This window comes from Melospiza melodia, chromosome 8 (genome assembly GCF_035770615.1).
Source record: "Melospiza melodia melodia isolate bMelMel2 chromosome 8, bMelMel2.pri, whole genome shotgun sequence".
In the NCBI taxonomy this organism is placed as follows: domain Eukaryota; kingdom Metazoa; phylum Chordata; class Aves; order Passeriformes; family Passerellidae; genus Melospiza; species Melospiza melodia.
This window is the reverse complement of record NC_086201.1, coordinates 20,670,940-20,694,327: the sequence shown is the minus strand read 5'-3', so window position 1 is coordinate 20,694,327 and position 23,388 is coordinate 20,670,940. Positions and strand designations below refer to the sequence as shown.

At 44.5% G+C, this 23,388-nt stretch overlaps 1 protein-coding gene across 2 annotated transcripts in view; it reads right to left on the bottom strand.

Moving 5' to 3' along the window:
* Positions 1 to 3,972: 3,972 nt before the first annotated feature.
* MAP3K20 (mitogen-activated protein kinase kinase kinase 20) overlaps positions 3,973 to 23,388 on the bottom strand; it is a 90,639-nt gene continuing 71,223 nt past the window's right edge. For both annotated transcript variants that reach the window (XM_063162154.1, XM_063162156.1), the window contains exons 16-20: positions 22,814 to 22,906; positions 12,044 to 12,160; positions 10,391 to 10,465; positions 9,213 to 9,363; positions 3,973 to 4,934 (exon numbers count right to left, since the gene is read on the bottom strand). In XM_063162154.1, coding sequence (XP_063018224.1) covers positions 4,255 to 4,934; positions 9,213 to 9,363; positions 10,391 to 10,465; positions 12,044 to 12,160; positions 22,814 to 22,906 — 1,116 coding nt within the window. In that variant the 3' untranslated portion in view covers positions 3,973 to 4,254. The remainder of the gene's footprint in view (positions 4,935 to 9,212; positions 9,364 to 10,390; positions 10,466 to 12,043; positions 12,161 to 22,813; positions 22,907 to 23,388) is intronic.

Below are 23,388 nucleotides of genomic sequence, written 5' to 3'. Positions count from 1 at the left end.
ATTTGATGTACAGTCCAATGTTCTTGGCAGCAAGTCTGCAAGTTACAGAAAGTCTTAAAATACATGGGGTTTGATTCTGAGCAGCATCGGCTGAGCGAAAGAGCAGGACAGAGGTGAGGGGTGCCATGGCTGGGGGCTGTTGTTCCCAGTGAGGCAACCTCTGCTCAATAAATCAGCTCAGCAAGTTGCCAGATTCTGGTCAGCATGCTGTCATACATGGCCAACTGCTAGAAAATAATCCGTGGGAGCAGATAAGATAGAGAAAAACTGCAGTAGCCAGTTTTTTCTTTAAAAAGTAAACCATGTCCAAAACCACCCATCCCCATTTCACAGCAAGAAAGCAGGTTCTCATGGGGCAGTCGCTCAGTCATGGCAGAGCTGGGGGAGGCATAAATGGCACTCTCCCCTCCCAGCTGAACGGGGACTTGTCCTGGCTGCATGCAAACAAAAGCAGCCCGTGTCTGCAGGCCAGGGCAGTGTTTTTGCTCCAGGGAGTCTCACATTCAGTGCTGCCCTGCTAAGGAGCAGGGTTTCACAGGCACTTGAATGCCAGCTGGTTCACAGCACAGCAGCACACCTCTGGTCTCTGACCTGCAGGACACAGGGGACAAGCTCCTGGAGAGTGCAGTGCCACCCTGAGCTGCTGCTCTGGCTGTCACTCCCTCTATGGAGCAGCTCCCCAGGACACTCCTCTCTGACAGCCAGTCCTGTAGCAGTGCCAGGTACCCCTGTGCTCTTAAGAAGCCAATATACAACAGGGTCAGACCCAGCTCTGGGCCACCAAGCTAAAGAAGAATGATTGCCACCCTCAGTGGTGACTGCTCTTCATTCTCCTGTTCTTTCCCATTTTTTAAGACATTCCTAGGTTTATGGGAAGGACAAAAAAAAAAAACCAAAACAAAACAAAAACAAAAACAAGAAAACCACATTGAAAAATCTGAACCACATATCTTATTGGCAGAAAAGAAGTCTTTTTGCTCATGATATGAAGACATCAGCAGTGGAGGTAAAGCTGTAAAATTTGAGAAAACCGAGGACCGTGATGCTGAGGTTAACCTGCTCTTCCAGTCTGAACTGAGCACTGCTTCCTCCCTCACAACCCACCCACAGGGTCAAGAACCAATTGCTGGGGAAATAAGCTGCTGTTCACCCTGAAACTTTCCTGCTGATGTCTGGCATCCAGAGAGAGCGAGGCAGCTCTTGTGATTCCCACAAGATCCAGAGTAAAATGCTGCTGAATGAACAGATAAAATGCTGCTGAATGAACAGCTCTGGCAGCAAGTCTCACATTAAAAAAAAAAAAAAAAAAAAAAAAGAAAAGAAAAGAAAAGAAAATCTGATTTTGTAAATATTCTCTCAATAGGATGAAAATACTCACTCACTTTGGACGTCCAGTTCTGAATCTGCCTTCATGAGCTCTTTGCTGTTTTTCTTCATCCACTCCAGCAGGCATCTCAGAGCTCGCTTCTTACAATTCAGAGCATTTTAAACCCTGGAAGGGGAAAATGCAAGTACCTTTTGGGGATTAAGAAAACGTCAACATCCAAGCATGGAGATATGAAGCCCAAGAGAAAGAAAAGCCAAGAAACCAAGGGGCAGCTCTACAGCAGTGGTATTTTGTGCCCCTTGGAGAGTCTGCCATGGAGGGAGGGTCTGGCAGCTGCAGCACTGCCAAGGATATGTGTGTGGAGGGAGGATATTGTGTCCAGCTCCTGGCATGCAAACCTAGACATACTGGTACTTCAATATGGTTGCCTTTAACAGATTTGTAAGAAAATTCTAAATGAACATAACATGGCTCCTTTCCAAAGAGCATTTCCTGAGGCGTAGTTGCCCAAGACAGTCTGATTTTACACATTGCTGTGCATGGTCTTCTAGCTGCATGTTAGTAAAACATGACAAAAAAAGGTTCAGCTTTGTAAAGTACTGGGGGTATGTGTAAAAATGTAAGCACATTTTTATTTATAATGAATTATCATCAAGATAGGGAGTAACCACATTAAAAGTGACAAAAAACAAGATAGAAAACTAAATCTTGCTAAAATTTTTTTTCATAAGTTCATTCAGTGTTGCTTTAAGCAGCAATGCTGGTACAGCAAAAGGATTTCTAATCAGTCACTGATGCATGATTGTTTAATTTTAATGGGCATGATCAATACCATCCGCTCCTTCTTTAAATGCTAATGAACACTTTAATACAACAGATGTGGACAAACAGTACATTGCAGATTAAAATTAGGCACGGCATTAAATAGCTTACAAACAGCAGAGGAATCCTGCTGGACATCTTGACGAACAACCACAGACAGCTGATAAATCTTGAGCTGCCACCACCAGCCCACAGCATCTCAGGCTTGTACAACTGCACCGCCATCCTGATCACCCTAGAAGAGAAAGGTGACCTTCCAAACTCTTGCAATCCCTTTCTTAGGATTTGTACAGGCCCAACTGTGATTCCTGAGATGCATATCAAAATTTTAGTAACACAAGCACATTCTGAGCAACTACTCTCAGTTGGTATCCTCCAGCCCATTTTGGTCATGGCAAGAAATGTCAGGGAAGGATCTCCAACCTAGACAAAATCCCAGTCCCCTGCTTGTGACAGAGAAACATCCAGTGCTGGATTGTCCATGTCCCTCAAGTTAGTTGTCAGGCTCAGTAAACCAGAGTCAGAAGCTGGGTTACTAACTAGCTTTCAGCCAGTTTGAAGCCAACAAGAAAATGGCAAACTTTGATACCAAAGGGCATCACATGCAGCTGAATTCTCTTCAAGGTAAAGCTTATATTTTTTCTGCTCTAAACTGTTGTCAGAGGAAAAGGCACTTGAGTGACAGAAATCCAAATCCTGATACCTGGTGTCATTTGTGTCTTGCTCCATTGTTTTTGGTGGATCTGTCCTGAATTCATGAAATGTGAGTCCCAGTCCGCTCTGGTGGGTAATGGAAACTCACCCCAGGGCTCAGCCCTCACTGGGGCCGGTGGCAATCAGAGAAAGGAGAGCTGCAAGTACCCACAGGAGTGGCCTTTGTGTGGAGCAGGGACTTTACATGTCCTTTGGACCATCCAGTGACAGGGCTGTGGTGAAACCCCCTCACCCTGAGCAGGTGACGTGCCTGCAGCTCTGCTGGCATCGCTCACCATGGTGTGCCAGCAAGGGATGGGTGCTGTGCAGCACCCTGTTCAAAGCATCTCTAATTTACAGTTCCTGGGCTTTCAGAGGGTACCATGCAATGCTTTGGGTTCAGCTTCCTTTATCTGTTTCTTCCTTTTTTTCTCTCTTGCATCTTGTGAAACCCAAACTTTTTTTTCTCCTTTTTAATTGTGTAAAATCAACTTGGAGTGAAAAGGCCACGAAGAAACTTTCTGACGCCAACTGAGTCTAAGCTGTGTCTTTGTTCTCAGCAGAGCTAAAGACCACATTAATCAGAAACTTTGCTGACCTTGTCTTTACTACCTGAATACTGAAAGACAAAAGCGACACAGTCTGGCCACATTTAAAAATTCAATTAAAAAATACCAGCTGTACAGGGATACATATTATTATAGACCTCAGTGGGGTTAGTTGTAACTATGATAAAGGCAATGCCTTCTTCTCATTCTATTTTAATTTTTTTCCCCCAAAAGATAAAAGCCTAGTTTTTGATTCTCCTTCTGATTAAGACAACTGTGTACGTGACAGAGTGTGCTCAGTGGTGTTGGGTAACTAATGTTGGGGCTTTTGATAAGGAACAAAGTAAGAAATTCCTGAGAAGTGGAGAAGTTAAGCTACTGAAGTGGACCTGAAGAAAAATGTCCTTGTGTCCCTTTTTTTCAGACTATGCTGAAATACATACCTCTTCCTATAGCCCTGGCAGAATCAGACTAGACAAGGGGTGAGAAGACCCTGCTTAGAGCTGGATTCAGCACCTAGAAGCAAAGTGAGGTGAGGAGAGAGGTAACAGCACAACTCTCCCAAGGATGAAATTGAGAGCCTTTCACTGTGGCACCTGGTTGTGCCTTACGGATTTTATTTTTGACATATTAAGCAAATGAGTGGATGTCCAGTCAGCTGAGAACATGAGCAGCCAAACAGAGGGGGAGAAAACCAAACTGAATCCCTTGGTGCCGACAGTGACCCCAGGAGAGGTGGCAGCTCTCCCTGTCCGCCGGCAGGCCCCAGCCAGGCGGGTACCAGCTTCGGTGCAGCAAATTGAACAGGAGCAGGCAAATCTTCTCTAGGTTGAACGTTCAGTTAAATTAAGGGCCAAATTCCTCTCAGAACGTCCTCCGGCCCCGCCAGCTCCCCCTGGCTCTCTCCTTTCCAGGCTTGCCGGCGGCCTGCCTGTGGGGTTTCCTTGCGTGCTGCACCTTTATCCACCCGCCCTCGCTGGCTCTGCTCTCCCCTTCGCCCCTCCTGGGCTCGCCGTCACCCTGCGGGGGCATGCCAGGGATGGCCGCGGGCTGCGGAGGGGCGCGGGGGTACCTGCGGTGCTGGGAGGCCGCGGGGCCCGCGGGCAGAGCAGTCCTGCCGGGCCTTGCCGAGGGCCGCGGCGGCGCCGGGGAGCCGGTGCCGCTGCGCCGCCCGCCCGACGAGCTGCGGGAGGCAGCGCCGTGCGAGGCCGTCCTGCCCTGGCCGCCGGACCTGTCCCTCTCGGAAGGGGTGTCAGAGGCCGTGCTGGAGGCGCTGCTGCCTTTTGAGTTCAAGTGCAGATTGGAAAGGTTTCTCATCAAGCTGTGCGACAGGGGAGAGGAGTTCCTCGAGTGGCTGATGGACGTGAGCTGCTGGCTGACGGGAGCGCGCGTCCTCCGCACGGCCGCGGCGTACGAGTCCTGGCTGCGCAGGTAGGGCAGGTACTGCGTGACCGTGCTCGGGCTGTGCGGGTGGCCGTGCTGCAGCGAAATGGCCTTGGCCAGCTGCTGCATGCGCAGTGTCTGCATCCACTGACTGTCCGTGCCTGCCGAGGGAAGGGAAACAGAGTCAGCTTTCTGTGAATCGATGGAAAACCGCTCTCAGGTTTACCGAAGGTGTGAGGTTACGTACCGGGGTTTCTCTTGGAAGAACCTCAAACCACCCTTCCCCTCCCAGCCTTGCAGCAAATAGTCCTAGATTTGAGTATGTTCAGTGTTATGGTTGAACATAATGTTGGGCTTTTAAAAGAGCAAGTGATGCAAAAATTTCTGATGCCACTGCAGATTACGGAGCTTAGACTAGAAACCAGTTACTGAGCCATCCACCTGGCTCTTCAGGTGGGTTCCCACCCCCAGGTGCCTTCTGGTCATTTGAACCCCACCTGGTTTTAAGCATGCCCTGTGATGCTCTTGGCAACCTCAGCAGATTTCTACACAGCTTTCATTAGAACAGAGCCTGGAGACCTTCTGGAACCGACACAGAGGTGACCCCAAGGTACCAGTACTGATGTAACATTGCCTTCCAGCTGCACCTCTCCCAGCTGGCACAGTCGTGCTGTTCGCAGCCCAGCACAGAGAGGAAGCAGTGCAGAGCCAGTGCAAATCCCAGCTGCGGCAGCCACATTCACCTCCTCTGCCTCCAATTTCTTTTCAAACTGCTACACACCATAAAAACCAGAGCTACTTTAGTTGCTGTTGCTACTACAAATTTAGAATTCAATCTACTTTGCATCCAGCTTCATGCAGAAAACTGACTCTGTATGTAGAAAAGTCAGTGAGGCATTAGGCTTCAGGCAGGCTGGCTCAGACAGTGCTTAACTGAGAGCAACTCAGGGTATTACAGTTCCCTCTACACCTACTGTCACAGCCCTGGGGTTGTAACAAAAGTTGTAGCTTTCAGAGATCACACTGAAGTGGTTTTGAAAGTCAGTCCTGTGGTTTCCATGAAAGCCTTTAGCAAATACAATAGCTGTAAATTTTCCATTTGAACTGCAAAGGCTGCCTGGTTTGCTACTTTGTGGGTAGAGCAGAGAACAGGAATTCCTCTTATCTGAGGCCACAGCTCTGGCCAAAGACTCATGGGGAGCAGCTAAAATAATTTTGTTCTAGAGAGATTTGAATTATTTGTCCTTAAAGATTGCTAATATCATTCCAACAAGAAAGCATAACCCTCTCTGCCTCTCGCTGGAACACTTCATTGACCATGGGGAGTTTTGTGGGAGCTGGATAGCAGCTCTGTCCTCATTAGGATTTCTCCTGTTAAAATGTAATGGATGATCTCTTCCACTCCTCTTTTCCCCAGACTTTGTTTGAATCCAAAGAGATTTAAATCACTTCAACTTATTGTCAAGTATGTCAAAAGGAAACTGTCTTCCCTGTCATAGTGTGTATGACACTGACACAGCAGATAGCTCCACCTGCACTTAGAGGTGAACCTTCTTTCACAGAGAGACAGATGGGAATTGCCTCCTCTGCTTCTCAACCTCCTTGAAAGTCTTGGTTTCAAAAGAAACATGCATGCCACCATGTACTTGCTAGACACTATTGCCTCTGCCATTCCCCCATGCCCTCCGACCAAGGCTGTGGATGTAAATCACAGACCTCATAAACCTGAAAACAGCAGGCTCAGGACTCAAGTTTGGATCTTCATTTGTTATCAACACTCAGGTGGCCATCACACGTGCTATGGGACTAGTGCTGATCTCCCTGAACAAGGGGCTCCCTTCAGGCTGCTCAGTCCTGGCTCCTTACAGCCAACAGCAGCTGCCAGCCCAGGATCCAGCTGCCCAGCAAGGATCTCCAGTGTGCCCTCTGGGGCTGGGAGAAGGGGCTTCTCATGCCTCTCATGGGCTGGGGGGCTTCTCCCTCACGTGGTCTCTGAGCCACCAGCTCTGTGCACTGAGCTCTCTGTGGTAGCCCATAGAGGTAGTTATTTTAGCCTATTAGACAGGTATTACCCTTACCTTTGTGCTTGGATTTGGTGGTCTTTTAAACCTGGGATAGGTGGTCTGGTAAAGAAGACAGGCCAGAAGGTTTGCTAGAGCTGAGGCACAGCTTTCATGCTGGCTGGTAACCCACCTCCTTTGAACAGTGCCTATTCAATTGGCTGCTGACAAAACATTAGTGCTTCCATGTAACTCCTCCAGTGTGCCAAAGGGACAGACAAGCTCTCCCACCACTCACTGAAAAAAAAGCAACCATTTGGGTTTACAGCAGCTGAGCCAACCTGTGAAGATACACACCACACTTGGTATGGCTGCAGGGCTCATCACCCCAAAACCAGGGTAACCTCTATCTGCAAAACTAATCTGGAGTAAAGATGTATCTTTTAGGACATGTTCTAGATTTCATTTACATTATAAAACATGTTGCAAATGGATCACAATTGCTTAGGAATAAGCACACTCATGTTAGATGTGTCTGCAGTCCAAACCCAGCACCTCTCAATTCACAGGGCCATTCTTTTACAGTTGCTAGTAGTGTAAAAAAATTGAGAAATTCCTCCTCTGCTCACTGGTGTCTTGTTCCAGCTCCTGTACTGCCCCTCAGGTGTCCCAACCCAAACATTTCTGCAGTCCTACCATGAACTCAAAGTGAAAAACAGCTTGGCTAAAAAACATCTTTACAAAAACAACAGCAGGTCTTAAAGGCAGAACTGTGCTAGAGTCAACTGAGATGAGTGTGAATCTGTCAGCAGCATAAATGTATTAGGAAATGAAAACTGCATTGTAGAGCCCACTGCATTATTAAACGTACCTCGCTGACCAAATTAAGCCCCAGAAGCCATAACAAACACCATTCCAGAGGTCAGACAATGATGAGCCAGGGCTGGCTCAAATGGGCAAGCTGAGCTGTGGAGGAAGAATGCTGTGGGAAGATTTCCACAATTCCTCAGAGAGGAGCAGGATGTCAGGAGCACTTGTGCCTGCCAGGCTGGCAGGACTGTACTTGTCAAACTGTGCATCATCCTCAGGGCACTTTTTGTCTCTGAGGCTACAGCCTCAGTATGTGTATCCCCCTGCAAGAGCCCTGGCCAGAGCAAGAGCACCCACACATCTCTAACAGGAGGTGCCCTTTGTCCAAGCACCACATCTGTGCAAGGCTGTGTGCTGGGTGGCTAAGGGTGGGAGGGAAGAGCGGGCCAAAGCACTCCAGTTGAGTGTGAGCTTCTCACCATGGACTCCTTCCAGCCTGCTTCCTACAGGAGCATACAGGGCATTCCCCCTTACCCTTCAGAGACAGGCAACAGGCAGCTCTGACAGGGGGAAAAATGGATCTGATGGCCACCAATGTAAGCAAGTTAATCAGGGACATCAAGACTGGAGGCAGCCTGTGCTGCAATGATCATGCATTGGAAGTGTTTGCAGTCCTGAGGGACATGGGTTGGGTAGTTAGGCTCATGAATTTTAGAAAAACAGACTTCCAGTCCTCAAGGACATAAGGAAAGGATCCCCTGGGGACAAGGGAGTGGAATAGAGCTGACAGATCTTTAAGGAAGTCTTTCATAGAGTGCAAGAGCTCTCCAGGAGCAAGAAACTGGGCAAAGAAGGTAAGAGGCTGGTGTGTCTGAGTAGGGAAGTGCTGGTAAAAGTAAGGGGGGAAAAGCAAATGCACAGGAAGTGGAAACAAGGACAGGTAGCCTGGGAAGAGTATAGACATGAAGTCTGGTTGTATAGGGATGTAGTGAGGAAGGGCAAAACAAAGCTGAAACTGAACCTAGCAAGGGATGCAAAGAATAACAAGAAGGTTTTCAGCTATGTTAACAAAATAAGAAGTTCAAAGAAGGGGTACCACCCTGATAAACAGCACTGGAAAACTGGTAACAACAGATGGGGAGAAGACTTTGTCTCAATCTTCAATGTCAGCCCCTCTTCCCACACCTATCAAGTCAATGGACAGCAGGATGAGGACTGGGGGAGCTTCCTGATCTTAGCATCAGTGGACAAGGGAAGAGCTACAGATGTCATTTATGTGGACTTCTCTAAGGCCTTTGACATGATCCCCCCAGCATCCTTTTCTCTAAATTGGACAAAGATGGATTTGATGGGTGGATGTTAGGATAAGGAATTGGTTGAATGGTTGCATCCTGAGGTCAACAGCTCAGAGTCCTGGTGTTCATCAGGGACAAGTGGTGTCCCTGAGGGTCCATACTGGGACCAGTGCTATTTATAATCTTCATCACTGACATACAGAGGGATTGAGTGCACCCTCAGCACACCTGCAGGTGACACCAAGCTGAGTGGGTGACATGCATTGACTTTTTGCTGTCCTCCCCATACATGCCCTGCCCATGTCAGCAGTAAAGTTCACGTGTGTTGACTTACCCGAGTCAGATCTGCTCCGTGAATTCCCCTCCGAACTGGGCAGCGAGGTCTGGATCAGGAGCTGCACTGCCTCAACCTCATCCTGTGCTTTCAGCTTGCTCCAGCAGATAGCCTGGATGTGCCTCGTGCTTTTGGGAGCTCTAACATCACTCTGCTCAGGAAGGACACAACAAGTGTGAGGATATAACAACAAACACACAACACACTAAACTCCCCTAGGAGGGAACTTCCACTAGTGCCTGGGTGGCAGCAGTTGTTTCAATATAGAGCCTGTTCTGCAAAACCACTTAGCTAGTTCTCAAATATTTTTAGACTCTAGATAATTTTGGCTGGTACTTGTGATTATGCTAAAAATGTGGTAGTGAATAACTGCTTCAATTCTCGTACCCTGCGGAGGAAAGATCTGAAGGCCTTCCTCTAAAACACAAAAATACATTTTACTAGTTCTGTTAATGAGGATCAAATGTGCACTGCTTTCTGCTAAAAGAGGTAGGACTAATTTTGTTGGGGACCCCCAACAAAATTTTCCTGGAGTATCCTTCAGTTTGCTGTTAAGGACCTATGACCCCTGAGAGAAACTTCAGCCTGAAAGAAAACTACTTTTTTACTTCTGGCAAAAGCAAGCAAGGTCCAGGATTTCCCCATTGCTCCATCACTGCCTGAATGCTTGGTCAGGACAGAGCTGGAATCTCATTTATTAACCTTCTTCTGACATACAGAGTTAGTTTTTAAAAAATCAGTATTGTAAGAAACTGCAAACTTTTTTTACAAAACTAATTTCTATCACATCAAATTGTATTCTGGGTTTTATTTTATCTTATTCTTATTTCTCTCTCTTTTTTTTTTTTTTTTCCTATTTCTTCTCTGCTCTCCTAATTAGCACATCACTGAAAAGAGAAAAACCAGCCTCTTTAAATAATGCAAGCAACACTGACCATTACACTTCAAGCAAAAGGAGCTTTCATCCTTGGGAAGAAGAATCATCCCAGGCAGCAGTCTGAGGCCATTGTCTCTGTAAACTTCATTCAGCTTTTGCTCTGAACTTTATACTTTACAACTAATTACAGGCTGCTGAGAACTTGTTTATAGGATATAACAAAGCCAGAGGATGTTATTTCCACACCTCCTGTGTAGGTTTTGTCCTGGATCAACTATTTTATTTGTTTCTTAGAGCTTACCTCATACGTAACAACACATTCTACAGACTGGTGCTCTTCTATGCCCACAATCCATTTCTCCATTACAAACGGTGGCTGGAAGAAACATGGTGGGAGTTTTATAAGGTGCTCTTCATCTCCCAACTTGTTTCTAAATCACCCAGAAGGGATTTACATTGGCCTCTTTTCATTCATTCCTATATTGCTAACATCAATAGTTTCCTTAAAATTCTGTGAGACAAAGCAGTATAATTTTGAAATATTTACTTCCTGGTTTACAAAAGGAAACTGAGAAGAGATTTCCTTACAAAACACACAGCAGATGAGACAACATGGAATATTTTCAGGGGGGCATGAACCTTTTTCAGTTTTGTGCGTGTACACTTTTTCTTCTGCTAGATTTACAGAGGAAAGCAAAAACAAATATCTAGAGATTCTCAAAGATATTTCTTGACAAATATAAAAATGTTGAAGTATGTGAAAAGTTAATGTTACTGTATCTAGTTGTTAGTTTATTTAACTTCATGCCTTTTTTAACGCAAAAATTGAAATGTCCAAGATTAAAATTAGACAGAAAAATAATGATAGTAATAAGAACAGTAATAATAACAAAAAAAAAAAAATCACAAGTGTTGTTCCAGAAATCACTAACCATAAAAATAGTGTTAGCATTGATTAAATATTAGAATCTTTTTTGGCAAATACACCTATGTCACATTTTCCTTAAAATTCTGACTGTTGACAATCTGTTTTACATTTTTTCCTTTAGAAAAAATGACTAAAAGTTCCCCCCCCCCAATTTTGCCACAAAAATTCAGTTAAAAGCACTCAAGAGTTTGGGTGTTTTTACCAGTTGTCATTAGAGCAGCATTCTAATTGGCAATCAAGCTGTATATTTTTTCAGTTAGAAATTTATTTTGTTAGCTATTATCAAGTGGAGCATATTAATAAAAACAAACAATTAAAATAATAGCTAACAAAATGCCCTCTGCATCAACAAAACTTCTGTTCCTTAGGGAAAAGCAGTCTAAATGCTTACTGGTAAATATTTACAGGCAGGTTCTGACACAGGGTAAAATGCTCAGTGACAATGAATTGCAGATGTTCAGTGCTGCACTGTCTGCGATGGATTTCAGTCTTTGCAATTCACTGGTGCATGAAAGAGAGAGTTTTAGAACCAGATAAAAGTTCTAAAACCACAAAAAAAAAAAAAAAAAAAAAAAAAAAAAAAAAAAAAAAAGAGAGAGAGAGAGAGAGAGAGAGAAGAAAAAAGAAAGAGAGAGAAAAAAAAAAAACTCAACAAACCCCCCCAGACAAATCGCATGATGTTTCTGGAACATTTGAATTGGTTTCTTCTCTTGAAAAATAAATCAATTTTTGCAACATTCTTTTCATTAAAATGGGTAATAAATTCAGAGGATATAACATGGAATTAAAACAAGAAAATATAAATTAGTTCCTTCTCTTATTTGTCTATTGTAAACATTATTGTCAGCTTAAAGGAGAACCAAAATACCTAACTCCTATTATGATACAATTCTATTTAAAATGTGCATTTTATTTAAAAGCTGTCAAGAGATTGAGCTTCTGCAAGCACAAAAGTCGACTGCTGTGGTATTTTAATGTCTTTGTTTGAGATCTGTGAATTCCTGAAAGCTTTAAGGCTGTAAATACCTTTGTCATCTTTAAAATCTCTACATCAGGTAGGTTAGTGTTGAATGTCACATCTTTTATGTAGGTTATTGCAATTTCATCCCCGTCCATCTCCATGTACATTTTCCATTTACAATCCTATGAATAATAAAAAAAAGAGTGCTGGATTGTTAGAATACAAATAGGAAAAGAAAACCCAACAACAAAACCCAAAATGAAACAAAACTGAAAGCCGAAACAACTGATATCTAATCCTCAATATATGAAGGGAAGAAATAACCCAGTGAGAAAGTTAAGGGGCATGTACACATTTTATACATGTTTGCAGTACGGTGTTGATAATGGAAAACTCTCATTGTCTTGTTCCCTCTTCTCTCAGCTCACCCTGTGAGGCAGCTGCCACCTTGATAGGTCTGGATATCTTCTCAGGTGTGGTGTCCCTGAATGGCCTCAGCTGGACAGACAGCCTGCTGGAGCATGTGCCTTGGGAGCTCTGCACACCCCAGGGCAGTGGAGGGACAGGGCAGTGATGGGAGCCACCACCTGGGGTCCCAGCCAGAGCTGACAGCCAGGCACAAGGACATTGTCCCAGTGAACCCAGCAATGAACGGAAAAAGTCTGTGCAGCACCTTCAAGACAATCACTCAAATAATGGGCAAAAGGATGAGCTTGTTTTCACAGCCCAGTTATTTCAGATACTGAGAGCCCAGTGAGGCACTGAGCATCTCAACTTCTGCTTGCCTCCAACTGCATTTTAATGATAAAGAAGCTCAACTGAGAAAATAATCACAGTGAGTCTAATAAACCACAGCAATAAAAGATATCCTTAAACAATCCCCTGATCTGAACAGTGACAACTGGCAGCATCCTGCAGGACATGCCATATGGACTGAGTGCTGGAGCTGGGGTTTGTGTCTGTGGCCAGGGAGGCTCTCGCTGGGGACCAGAGACTGCCTGTCCATGGTGCAAACCAGCCAACATTTGCTGACTGCCTGACAGGTGCTTTGGGGATGAGATACTGTGCAGTGCACTGAGCTCCTCCAAAAATCAGTCCCCTGAAGGACCACTCTGCCACTGAAGCAAAGTGTCTCCGCCTCCATACAGGGAGGAGGGAATCTTCCCTTCACAATGCAAGAAGCTCCTCCAGATGTGCCAGAGGTTCAGGGGTCTGTGTCTGCCACATGCTACCTGTAAGGCAGGTGTGGGCTCAGCGCTTGCAGAAGGCAGTTTTCACCTTGGTTTTGCTCAGAAAAACTTTCAGTGGGGACACAGGTGGACACTTAGGGCCATGGGCTTGTGTAAGCAGTTATTTGCACAGACAAACGTGCAGCAGCCTAAAAGTCACCCATTTGCACAGGTGGTGCATCTGTGGTGTCTGCACGTGTGTCTCTCATAAGTGTAATGCAGGAGCTCAGCCCTCAGAAAGCTCAAAGCTTTCCATCACACATTGAATTGGCAATTCCAAATTAAAAGAAAACTGAAATACAATAATTTATGAACTGCAACAAGAAATTATGTTTATGACAGCATTTGGCTGTGTGTGTCCATCTGTCTGCTTTGAAAGCTTCCACATTTTACAAGCAGAGAGGCCGTGCAAGTTGGTTTTTGCACTGCCCTGGTGCGAGTTTGAGCTATGGGAACTGCAGTTCAGTGGTCAGGGCACCAACCAAGACTCAGAGGCACCAAGTTCAGTTTCCAGTTCTGCTACTGGCTTCCTCTGCAACCTGCTCAGGTGCTGAAATCACCCTGTGCCTCCATTTCCTAATCACAGACTGTATCTCCTTGCACGTCTCTGTTCTGTCCTGTTTTTCACACTTGTGAGCTGACCCATGGAAATGCCTGTCCTGTCCCAGGCAGGTCCAGCACTGTGCACTGGCTCTGACATGAGGAGGGCACCTGCTTAGAAACAGAACAGCAACAGCAAAGTGAATTGTCTCTGACTCCTTCTCATCTCTCAAACTGTGCTCCTCTCCCTGTCCAATGTTCTTGTTGCCAGACTTTTTTGCAGGAGATTCATGGTAGTGCAAATCAAACCTGAGGTTACAGACAAGATGCTTGATGACATTTTTAAGTTTTACAAAAACACCAGAGCCAAGAAAAGAAAAAAATATCAACATAAAGTACTATCCTCCAGTTAGTTCAGCACATCTCCTGCCATCTCTGAGTCATACCAGTGCCAAGCACTTGAGAGCTAGAGCTGCACCTTGTGCCAGGGCTCCCATGCCCTCTTGACTCAGGATTTTGTGCTGTGCACTCACATTTCCCTGCAGACTAGATCTGACAAATATGATCTCATTTTAATAAACAAAATAAATCAATAATAATACCATTATTATCAATAATGTCACTAATAGCAATAATAATCAATAAATCATCCAGGGTCTGGCAGGGGGTGGGCACTGCCACTGCTTGTCCCCTTGCCAGGTCGGCTGCACAGGCAGCATCCCTCTCCATGCGGTCATGGACCAAAGTGCCCCGTGCAGGGGTGGATGCCTGAGGCCTGCACAAGCACTGCCTTCCCCAGCTCTGAACTGCATCTTCACACAAACACACACTCTCCTGTCCCTCAAATCCAGCCCCCGAACCTTTAGGTCCTCTTTGGAGCCCTTTCCAGCCAGACTGTGCAGATACCAAGATACCATAACAGGATACCTGCGGAGGGGAGGGGAAGGGAAGGGAAGGGAAGGGAAGGGAAGGGAAGGGAAGGGAAGGGAAGGGAAGGGAAGGGAAGGGAAGGGAAGGGAAGGGAAGGGAAGGGAAGGGAAGGGAAGGGAAGGGAAGGGAAGGGAAGGGAAGGGAAGGGAAGGGAAGGGAAGGGAAGGGAAGGGAAGGGAAAAGGCAGCAGGCAGGCGACTTTAGAATCAAGGCACTTAGCAAATATCTAAGATCAGTAGGTGATTACTTGTCCTACAAACCTAGTAACCATTCTGTTCAACCAAAAAGTAAATAGTGCAAGATTTGTGTGCTGTAGAAAGGAAGGGACATATTTCCCTGTTTTCTAACGGAGTTCCAGATTCTTATAATAGGAGATGCTCATCCATTTAAGCAAAAATTTGGCTAGAAAAACCAAGCATATGAATTTCAATTCTTTGATGAACTGTAGCCATATGACTTCTTAGATCAAAACTACATTTAGTGCCAGGAATATGTGGGAAAATAACTTGGAAATGGCTTGTTCAATGTGTCTGGTTGATAGATATGCTTACATAAGTCCTTCAAAGAGACTTCGCTGGATATCTTGTCATTCAAGCATTAAAATACCTCCCAATATCTACCTGCTTGATTTTGATCTAAATAAAAAAATCAGCTTTTTGTTTTACAAAATTATCTAGTTCCAGAACTGAAAGGCACAACGTGCAAAACTTTGTATGAAAACATTTCCAAATAACACTTTGACAAAGCAAATAAATCAACAGCCTCTGAAAATTACTGTAGAAAACAAAAGCAAATCACACATGTATTTGAGCTGCTTCTTTCTCTTTGAAACAGGAAGTAAGAACACTTTAAAAATTAAGTCTCCAGCTTACTGTGGTGACAATACTCCTTTAACCCCATATGCGTTTATGTCTGCAAAAAAAACCTGAAAGGGAAATGAAAAAGATCAGGCACAGGCTCTAAACAGCAAACACATATCCTGCAACAACAGCTTAAAACCTTTTCTAGGGAGGCACTTCATTTTTCAAGGGGGCCCAAATCAAGGATTCATTTTAAAATCAGTGGTTGCAATAAACTTTTTTGTTTTTTAAAGATTGAAATAAAAATGGAAATGGCATTGCAGCAGACAACTGGATATTAGAAGAAAAGTAAGATGTAGCGCAGGATGAAACAAATAAGAAAAAAAATGTTGGCCATGCTGATCCTAAAAGTAGTAGCATGTTGATGATTTAGGTCCCCAGAAGCTCCTTTACATTCTTAGCTATTATCTATCTCAGCTGCTGAAACCTGCTGTTTTAAAGGCATTAGAGTTGAACATCTAGTGACAGCACTTGGGTTATTTATCATTATGTATCACCCTGCTACACTATATTTTATTATACTGGATTTAAAGGAAGATAACACAATTATGGTTAATTTGCTTCTCTTCTTTATATGTATAGTGTCATGACCCACCACAGCTTTGTCCCATGAGATATTTTTAACCAAAAAGAAATCCACAAGAAACTCTCCCTAAAAATTCCATTAATAACCTCTTGTAGCATGTATAGGTTGCAGGGTCTGGAACTAAGAATGTTTTAATCTCTTCAGCAAAACAATGTCTCATAATGATGTACAGGACTATTGCTGCACTGATGAAGAATCATACATAATTCAGCACCTTTCACTTGGCACCACTGTGATATCCTCATTAGCAGTGGCTCACAGTGGCTGTCAGATGGTGTCCATGCGAATGCAGGCATTATATTGTCTTTGAGATGTGCAGCTGCTTCCATGACACTGCCAGTATATAAAAACATGACGCCAGTTTGTTTTATTTAGTGCTAAACCTTCCAGTTTGTAAAAACAAGGCTGACACAGAGCCTGACATGAGGCAGTGAAAATAATTAGCTCTCATTTTCTCAGCCTCCTATTTCCTTCTCCCCGCTGTGTTCTCTTTCCACTAAACCACCACATGTCAGTCGAAATGGGAGGCAATTAGTGGGCTCATTTCAGTCCCCACAACTGTGCTGAAAAGAAAGTATTTATGATGGCACAATGAACAGCTGAAAGATTAAATAACATTTGCCTTTTGAAAAGAAAATGACTTCTAGCTAAATGGGCAATTTTTGATTATTCTCAAACAAGCTTAGAGTAGTTGGTTTTTAAAATACAAGAAAGGAAAATGAGTCATTTTTAGGTGAAAGAATCAAATAAAACTTGACACAGTAATGCAAATAACTGATGTTTTATTGCAAAATATGTAAATGTGTTATACCCTTAACAATGGCTGGTGTCTCAGGTCAGGGCAGGCTGCTGCCAGCCAGGCTCCAGCAAGAGAAAGTGGCTCCACCGCTGGTTTTGTTTCAGCTGTGCAGGCAGAAAAAAAGAGGGGCGGAGGGGAGGCCTTGCAAGAGAGATGGTCTTAAAATGTACAGAAACAAAGCAAGAGGAAGATATATTTATGTTATCAGTTGCCTGGGTGCCTCCTCCGAGCTGGAGCCCTTACTCCCCTGCACGGCAGCAGGCACTGACTGGCTGCAGCTTCGCCTGGAGAAGCAGAGACCCCTCAACAGTTACACAGAGCAGCCAGCACTACCAAAAATATCTGTCCCCTGGCAGTGCCCCTCTTCAGCGTCCAGGGCTGTGGAGCTCTGTGCACAACAGAGTGGCACATAATGGCAGCTACCAGGCACTGCTGTGGGTGCCCTGAGAACAGGGGCTTGCAGCAGGCAAGGCAAGAGCTCAGTGACACCCCAGCATTTACCAAGAGCTGCCCCTGCCATGGGATCAGAAGCAAACGGGAGTGTTATAGTCACAGGCATCATCCACATGAGCAGCCTCCTTGCAACAGTGGGATGGTAAAGGTGGAAGCATGAGAACCAGTCCCTTCCCTGAGGGCTGCATGGGTGCCCTCCTGTCCTGTCCTGCAGTGGCATTCCCTGTGAACCACTCGTGGGGACAACCAGCTGGAGCCGTGCAGACACCATGTCCCCAGTGCAGCACGTGAGTGACTGCTCACACTCTGGGGACTTGCAGCTCTGCAGGACATTGGCTGAGGGAACAAGGGTGCTCAGGAGCTCAGGAAAGGCATGGCAGGGCCACTGTTCTGCTGGGAACAAAGGCTTCTCTTCCAGGCTTTTGTCTGGATAGCAAATGCCAAGCCTACAGATCACCTGTCTGTGCTTCTGCAGACCTGTCTGCAGTATGTGAGAGATAACGTGTAGAAGGTAGCAAGTTAATTCAGTGGCCAAGGTATAAAAATAAATCTTTAGGTTAAAAAGTCCAGAAAGTCAAGTGAACAAAATACCTACAAAAGTCTATGTCTCTTCGGGGCTATGGAATAATTTCTAACAGGAATCCCTGGTCTAGCATTGCCTACACAAGGATTTTTAAAGGTCTTGGCTTGAGTTTGACTTCAGTTACACATGGATGCTACAGCTCCTGGAGCAATCCCAGTGGAGATGATGGAGTTATACCAGCTCCACCTGATGCAAAAACAGTATATGGTCCTGAAAAGAGTCTTTGGAAGATAAAACCAGGAGCTCAGATCACCTGCACTGATCCACCTTCTTAGCAGATTACAATATTCTGTTCTCAATGGTGGTGGCAATATTTTAATGTGGCTGTGGTTTTATTTTACAGCTTAGGTAATCTTTTGTGTCCCCTCACTGAGTACTTGATAGAATAGGAACAAATTTATGAAAATAGCACCTGAACACAGCTACTCTGATTCTTGCATTAACTATTAGTCTTTAGAACTGAAAGCATTGTGCTTTGAAATGGAATTAAAGAGGGAGGATTTAGAAGATGAGGTTTTGAGATAAGGACAAATAGCCCCATGTTAGAAAGTCAAGGTACCTGTGATTATTTTGCAAAGGGAGGGTTAGATAAAACCAATTCCTCCTCCATTTTTACTTAGTGAAGTGGGTTAAAATACCTACAGAGCATGGAGAATAAAAAAGACTGAAAAACTGTACAGCTGAAATTTCAAATGTTATACCTTGGCTCTTGCTTTATTTTTAAGAAAGTAAAGAAAGAATTTATGAGCGTTGATATAGTGGGAGGGTGGGGAGGAACAAGCAGCAGAAATGGTCTCAAGCGCTTGTGAAACCACATTCCAGTTACAACTATTTCAGTACTGATTTTTTGTACTGCCTGCATTTTGCTGGCCTGGGTTTCTCCACATGAAGAGTTGGTCATAATGTCGCTTTAAAGTAGCCTTAATAGTATATCACCTTTGCCACTACACATTTAAATAATAGCATTAAAATACATCTCAGTTTGGATATTCAAGGCTAGAAAATAGTTCACACAGTTAGCAGATGGCTTTGAAGAGGCTCTGCTCCTTACCTTGTCAAATGGAGGGAGAGGGAAGTGGGGAAAAATCAGGCAAAATGGTGAGCCAACTTCAAGGCTTTGTGTTTAGATATAGGTCAAATTGTGCCACTCTCGGTAAAAAATGAAAACATTCAATGGCATAGTGAAATCTGCCCTTTTGAGGACCAAAACTAAAGAATGCATCAATAGAAGGCAAAAAGACTGTAAGGCATCCTTCTCAAGGGGTTTGGTGATTCATCAGTGTGGAGCCGACATAGCTCAGGCACCTTTCCCTGATTGGGAAATTTTAATGAGCCATCTAGGATGAGAAAGCCATTGAAAATTCCCCCTGCAGTCCTGCAAATCAGCTCAAGCCACAACTGCCAGGGTTTGTTGTTTTACTCTCCGTCTTGGACTTAATTGGTGGTCCCCTGCTTTTTTTTTTTTTTATTTGTGGGGGAGAAAAAAGTCTAAATCTATCACCTTTCAGCTCATTGGGAACTGTGTACAGAAAGGTCATGAAAAGGCAGTGAATGGAAGTAACCACATAAGTTGAACTACAAGACTTGGAAAAGAAACCTCTAAAAACCAGGTTAGCTTTGCAGTGCTCACTCCTGATGCATTCAGAGAGCACAAAGGTCAACTGAGCTTTTATAGCCTCCAAAGATGCAGCTAAAAAAGGAAGGAAACTGTAATGAAATGACTGCATCTGTCAGCTGGTGGAAACCAACATAATCCCACTACAAGATGCAGTTTAAATTAGATAAAAAATATGGGGCTGGTAAAGCTGTTTACTGGGAAGTCAATGTTTCATTCAGCATACAGAAAAGGCTGAACATTCAAATGCTGTCCTGAAGCATATCCAGCAGGATCCTTGCTAAAAGGCACTGCCATTCCTAAGGCCTTAATTTTCTGCCTGCTGATGAAGAAAGGTGTGCTGGCAGTGCTGATGGGGCACAGTGCCCAGGAGGGGACACCTGTGGCCTGAGGAACCATCCTCACACCACAGATGGTGCTGGGCTCTTACCAGCCAAACACACCCAAATTAACCAGCACCCCTGAAATGGCTCTGGGTCCTGGACCAGCTTCTCCAGCACTTTTATATCTGGTGGTATTGCTGTATGTCATGATGCACTCCCCAGCTTTCGTTTGGACCAGGAGGCTTTTGTCCTATGTGTCCATCCTGTCCCAAGCTTGGACAGAGCCACCTCCAGTGACATGGATGCCTTGGTTCCAGGTGCAACTAGACCAGAAGATGCATTACAATAACTAAAGGGACGTGGACTCAGAGACCAGCACAGAGCCAGCCTGGTGTAAAACCTCCCAGCATGACCTGTTCTCCTTACAGAGCCCTTCCTGCTGCACTGCACCACCTCCCAGCTGAGCCTAATAACCTCTCTCAGTGTACACAAGTCTAGCAGCCATCACACCGGCCAGGGAACACACACCCTCAATGTCTAACCCAGATTTGAGCTTATTGCCTCTTTTTCCTCATGATTAAAACAGGAGAAATGCTTCTTAGTTAGGCAGCTGGTTATAGGGACTGATTAGGGTAAAGTTCCTTTGAGAAATTTATTTTTAAACTGATGTAGGCCAGCTTTTTAGCTACAAAGATGGTGGAAGGTGTGATCCCAAGTGCTTCTGCTGACCCAGTTTTACAGGAACAGGCACCACTCTTTTACAAAAATGGGACAATAAAAGAAGTTTAAACCCTTCAATCCTGGTTTTCACCCTTTTCCCAGTTCATTTTGGAACAAATCTAGATGGCAGCTCAAAGCAGCCTCTAGGGGAGCCAGAAGATTGTATGCATGGGTATTCAAAGAAGCAAGCTAGCCAAATTTCCTATACAGTTTATACCACACCAGTCTTTGTTAATGTTATGTTTAATGCAAACTACTTGCCCATGTTGGCCCTAGCACCCTGCCCAAAAACTCAAATAACCTGCTCCTTCCAATTCACTTTTTCAAACTGGCTCTGCTGCAATATCTTTAAAGGCAGGTACAAGTTAATGTGCAGATCTCAGACAGATGTTCCAGGCCAGACATATTCAGGTGACAAATTGTGCATTCCCTGGAATGGCATCACTGAGCACACAGGGTGCTGCAGCAGGGCAGCTGACAGGGAAGGCATGCCTGGCATGCAACCACAGCTTCAGAGGGAATGGCTTTCTTAGAAAAGGGCCCAACAGCACACAGAGCACACAGGACCAATTAGGAGCTCACAGGGAAGGCAGGACCAAATAAAAAAGGTTGTCAGAAGCCTGCAGAGGTTATGACAACACTACACAGGCCCATTGAACTAACTCTGCCCTTTCATAACAATTCAGCTTCTGTTCCATAGACTTTGCATACAGTCTCATTTGCACATTTTGCTGTCATGGCTAAAACATCTACTCATCTTCAAACTTATGGAGGCATTAGTACAACATGAATTTCTCTCCAGTGCTCAGAGGTCTATTTCCTCCTTCTTCTGCTCTTTCCTGTAGGTGGTTGCCCAACTCCCTGTACTATGGCTCACAGCCCATATTGGAAATGGAAGGGAGATATGAGTTTTTTCATGGACTTTTAGTTCCTTCAAGAGTTAGTTGCACATGGGAGAGAAAAATGCACACCTACAAAAAAGCAGCTGTACAGCTGCATAAGCAACATGCATTCAAGAACACTGAGACAGTCTAAGTAATTCACATAGTGATAAAGAAGATTTTTATAGGAAAAAGAAGTACTCAAGAGAAAAGAAACAAACTAAAAAAAGAAATCTCCAGACAAAAGCTTTTTTCAAATTGAAGAAATTATTTCAGTATGAGTACAAGTTCTTACTAAGTTCAAACCTAAATGCTTTCTCTGCAAGCACCACCAAGTACAGAAATCAAGAGACTTCTGCAAACAATATGCCCTGAAAGCAAAGCAGCCAGATAACACCAGATGAAAGTCAGCCTCCCAGAAGTTTAGGGTGGACACACAATGCAGATTTATCAAATACAAAAGGAAATAAATCCTGCTGTCACAACCCCTGACTCTAGCTCAGAAATGCTTTGCACACCATTTCCACATAGATGATTAATTCTAAAACCCTTGACTTCAGAGTCCATGGCAATCTGGACAAAGCAAACAAAAAGCATGGGACAAACCTCACTCTTGAGAGAAAACAATGTGGTAGAAATCCTTTGCTGGAACATCTGGAGTCATCAACGCTCCTGTTACACAGGGTGTAACGAGAGATCCTTGAAGCAGCTCTGCCTGGAGCTGAGGGCTGATTAGCATGTGGCACGCTGGCAATTGCTGGAGCACAGCAGTTCTGTGCAGTGTGCTCCAACCACCCCTCCCTCCTTCCCCAGGACCATGGGGGCACACAGTCTCCACCAGGACCAGTCCTGCCCAGCCAGCAGCCATGCACACCATATATTTCCCAAACTCCTCTAGGTTGCATAAAACAGTATCTCCTTTTTGCTGAGACAAAAGGAAGTCTGCCCACCAACATCAGGCATATGCCACTGCTCAACTTGTCAGTGGGTTTTTTGAATAAATGGATTACCATTTCACACTCACTGAGATAAAAGGAACAAAATGAAATCCCAAATTATAAAAATTAAATCTAAAAAATAGTTCAAAAGGAAACAAAAGCTTTCAGCCAAGACTTTCTGTGCCACTCTTCTTCCTTGCCTGTTCTGGGGGAACATCATCATCACTGATGCAGCCCCATTTGCTTCCTTGACATTCAGCCAGCACTTTCCAAAACAAGAGAATTCTCATGCAGATTTATCTTTTGTGTCCAGAAGATATTGGACCCTCTGGGTAGAGACTCTTAACCAAACCAACTGATCTAGCACTCCCAGCTTACCTTTGGACCATTTCCCGGCTTCAAGTGATAACCAAACACAAGTTCAAGATTCACTACTTTCTCTATGCTTTCTTCAGCTCCACCTGCAGAATCCTGCCAAAAAAACCAGGCAAAGGTGAGAATTCACATCTACCACAACCCACTGGGAGACAGCAGCATACCCTTTGGTGGCAGAAAGGATTTGCCTTTCAGGTGTTAGAAGTCTGGTAGGCAGCAGAAAGGAGACATCACACTCCAAGAGGGGCAAAGACTTTTGCATGGGTTTAGAGCTGGTAGTGGGAGATGCTGCACATTTCCTGCTCCTGCTGAGCTGCTCTGGCACAGTGCAGTGTCCCTGCGAGCACTGTGACAGCCTCTGCCACTGGAATTGCAGCTGGCACAGCAAAGCAAAGCAGCAATGCTCTGACTTTCATTTTCCCCTCCAGGGAATAGAGTTTTGCTATATGAAAATTTTTTTTACGTGGATTTTGCTCTATTGATATGCAATAAATTGTGACTAAAAAAGCTACTTCAGGATTTGGGGTCTAGAATTCCTTGGTTAGTTTACTGAATTAAATCAGGCAAATATCTGCTCT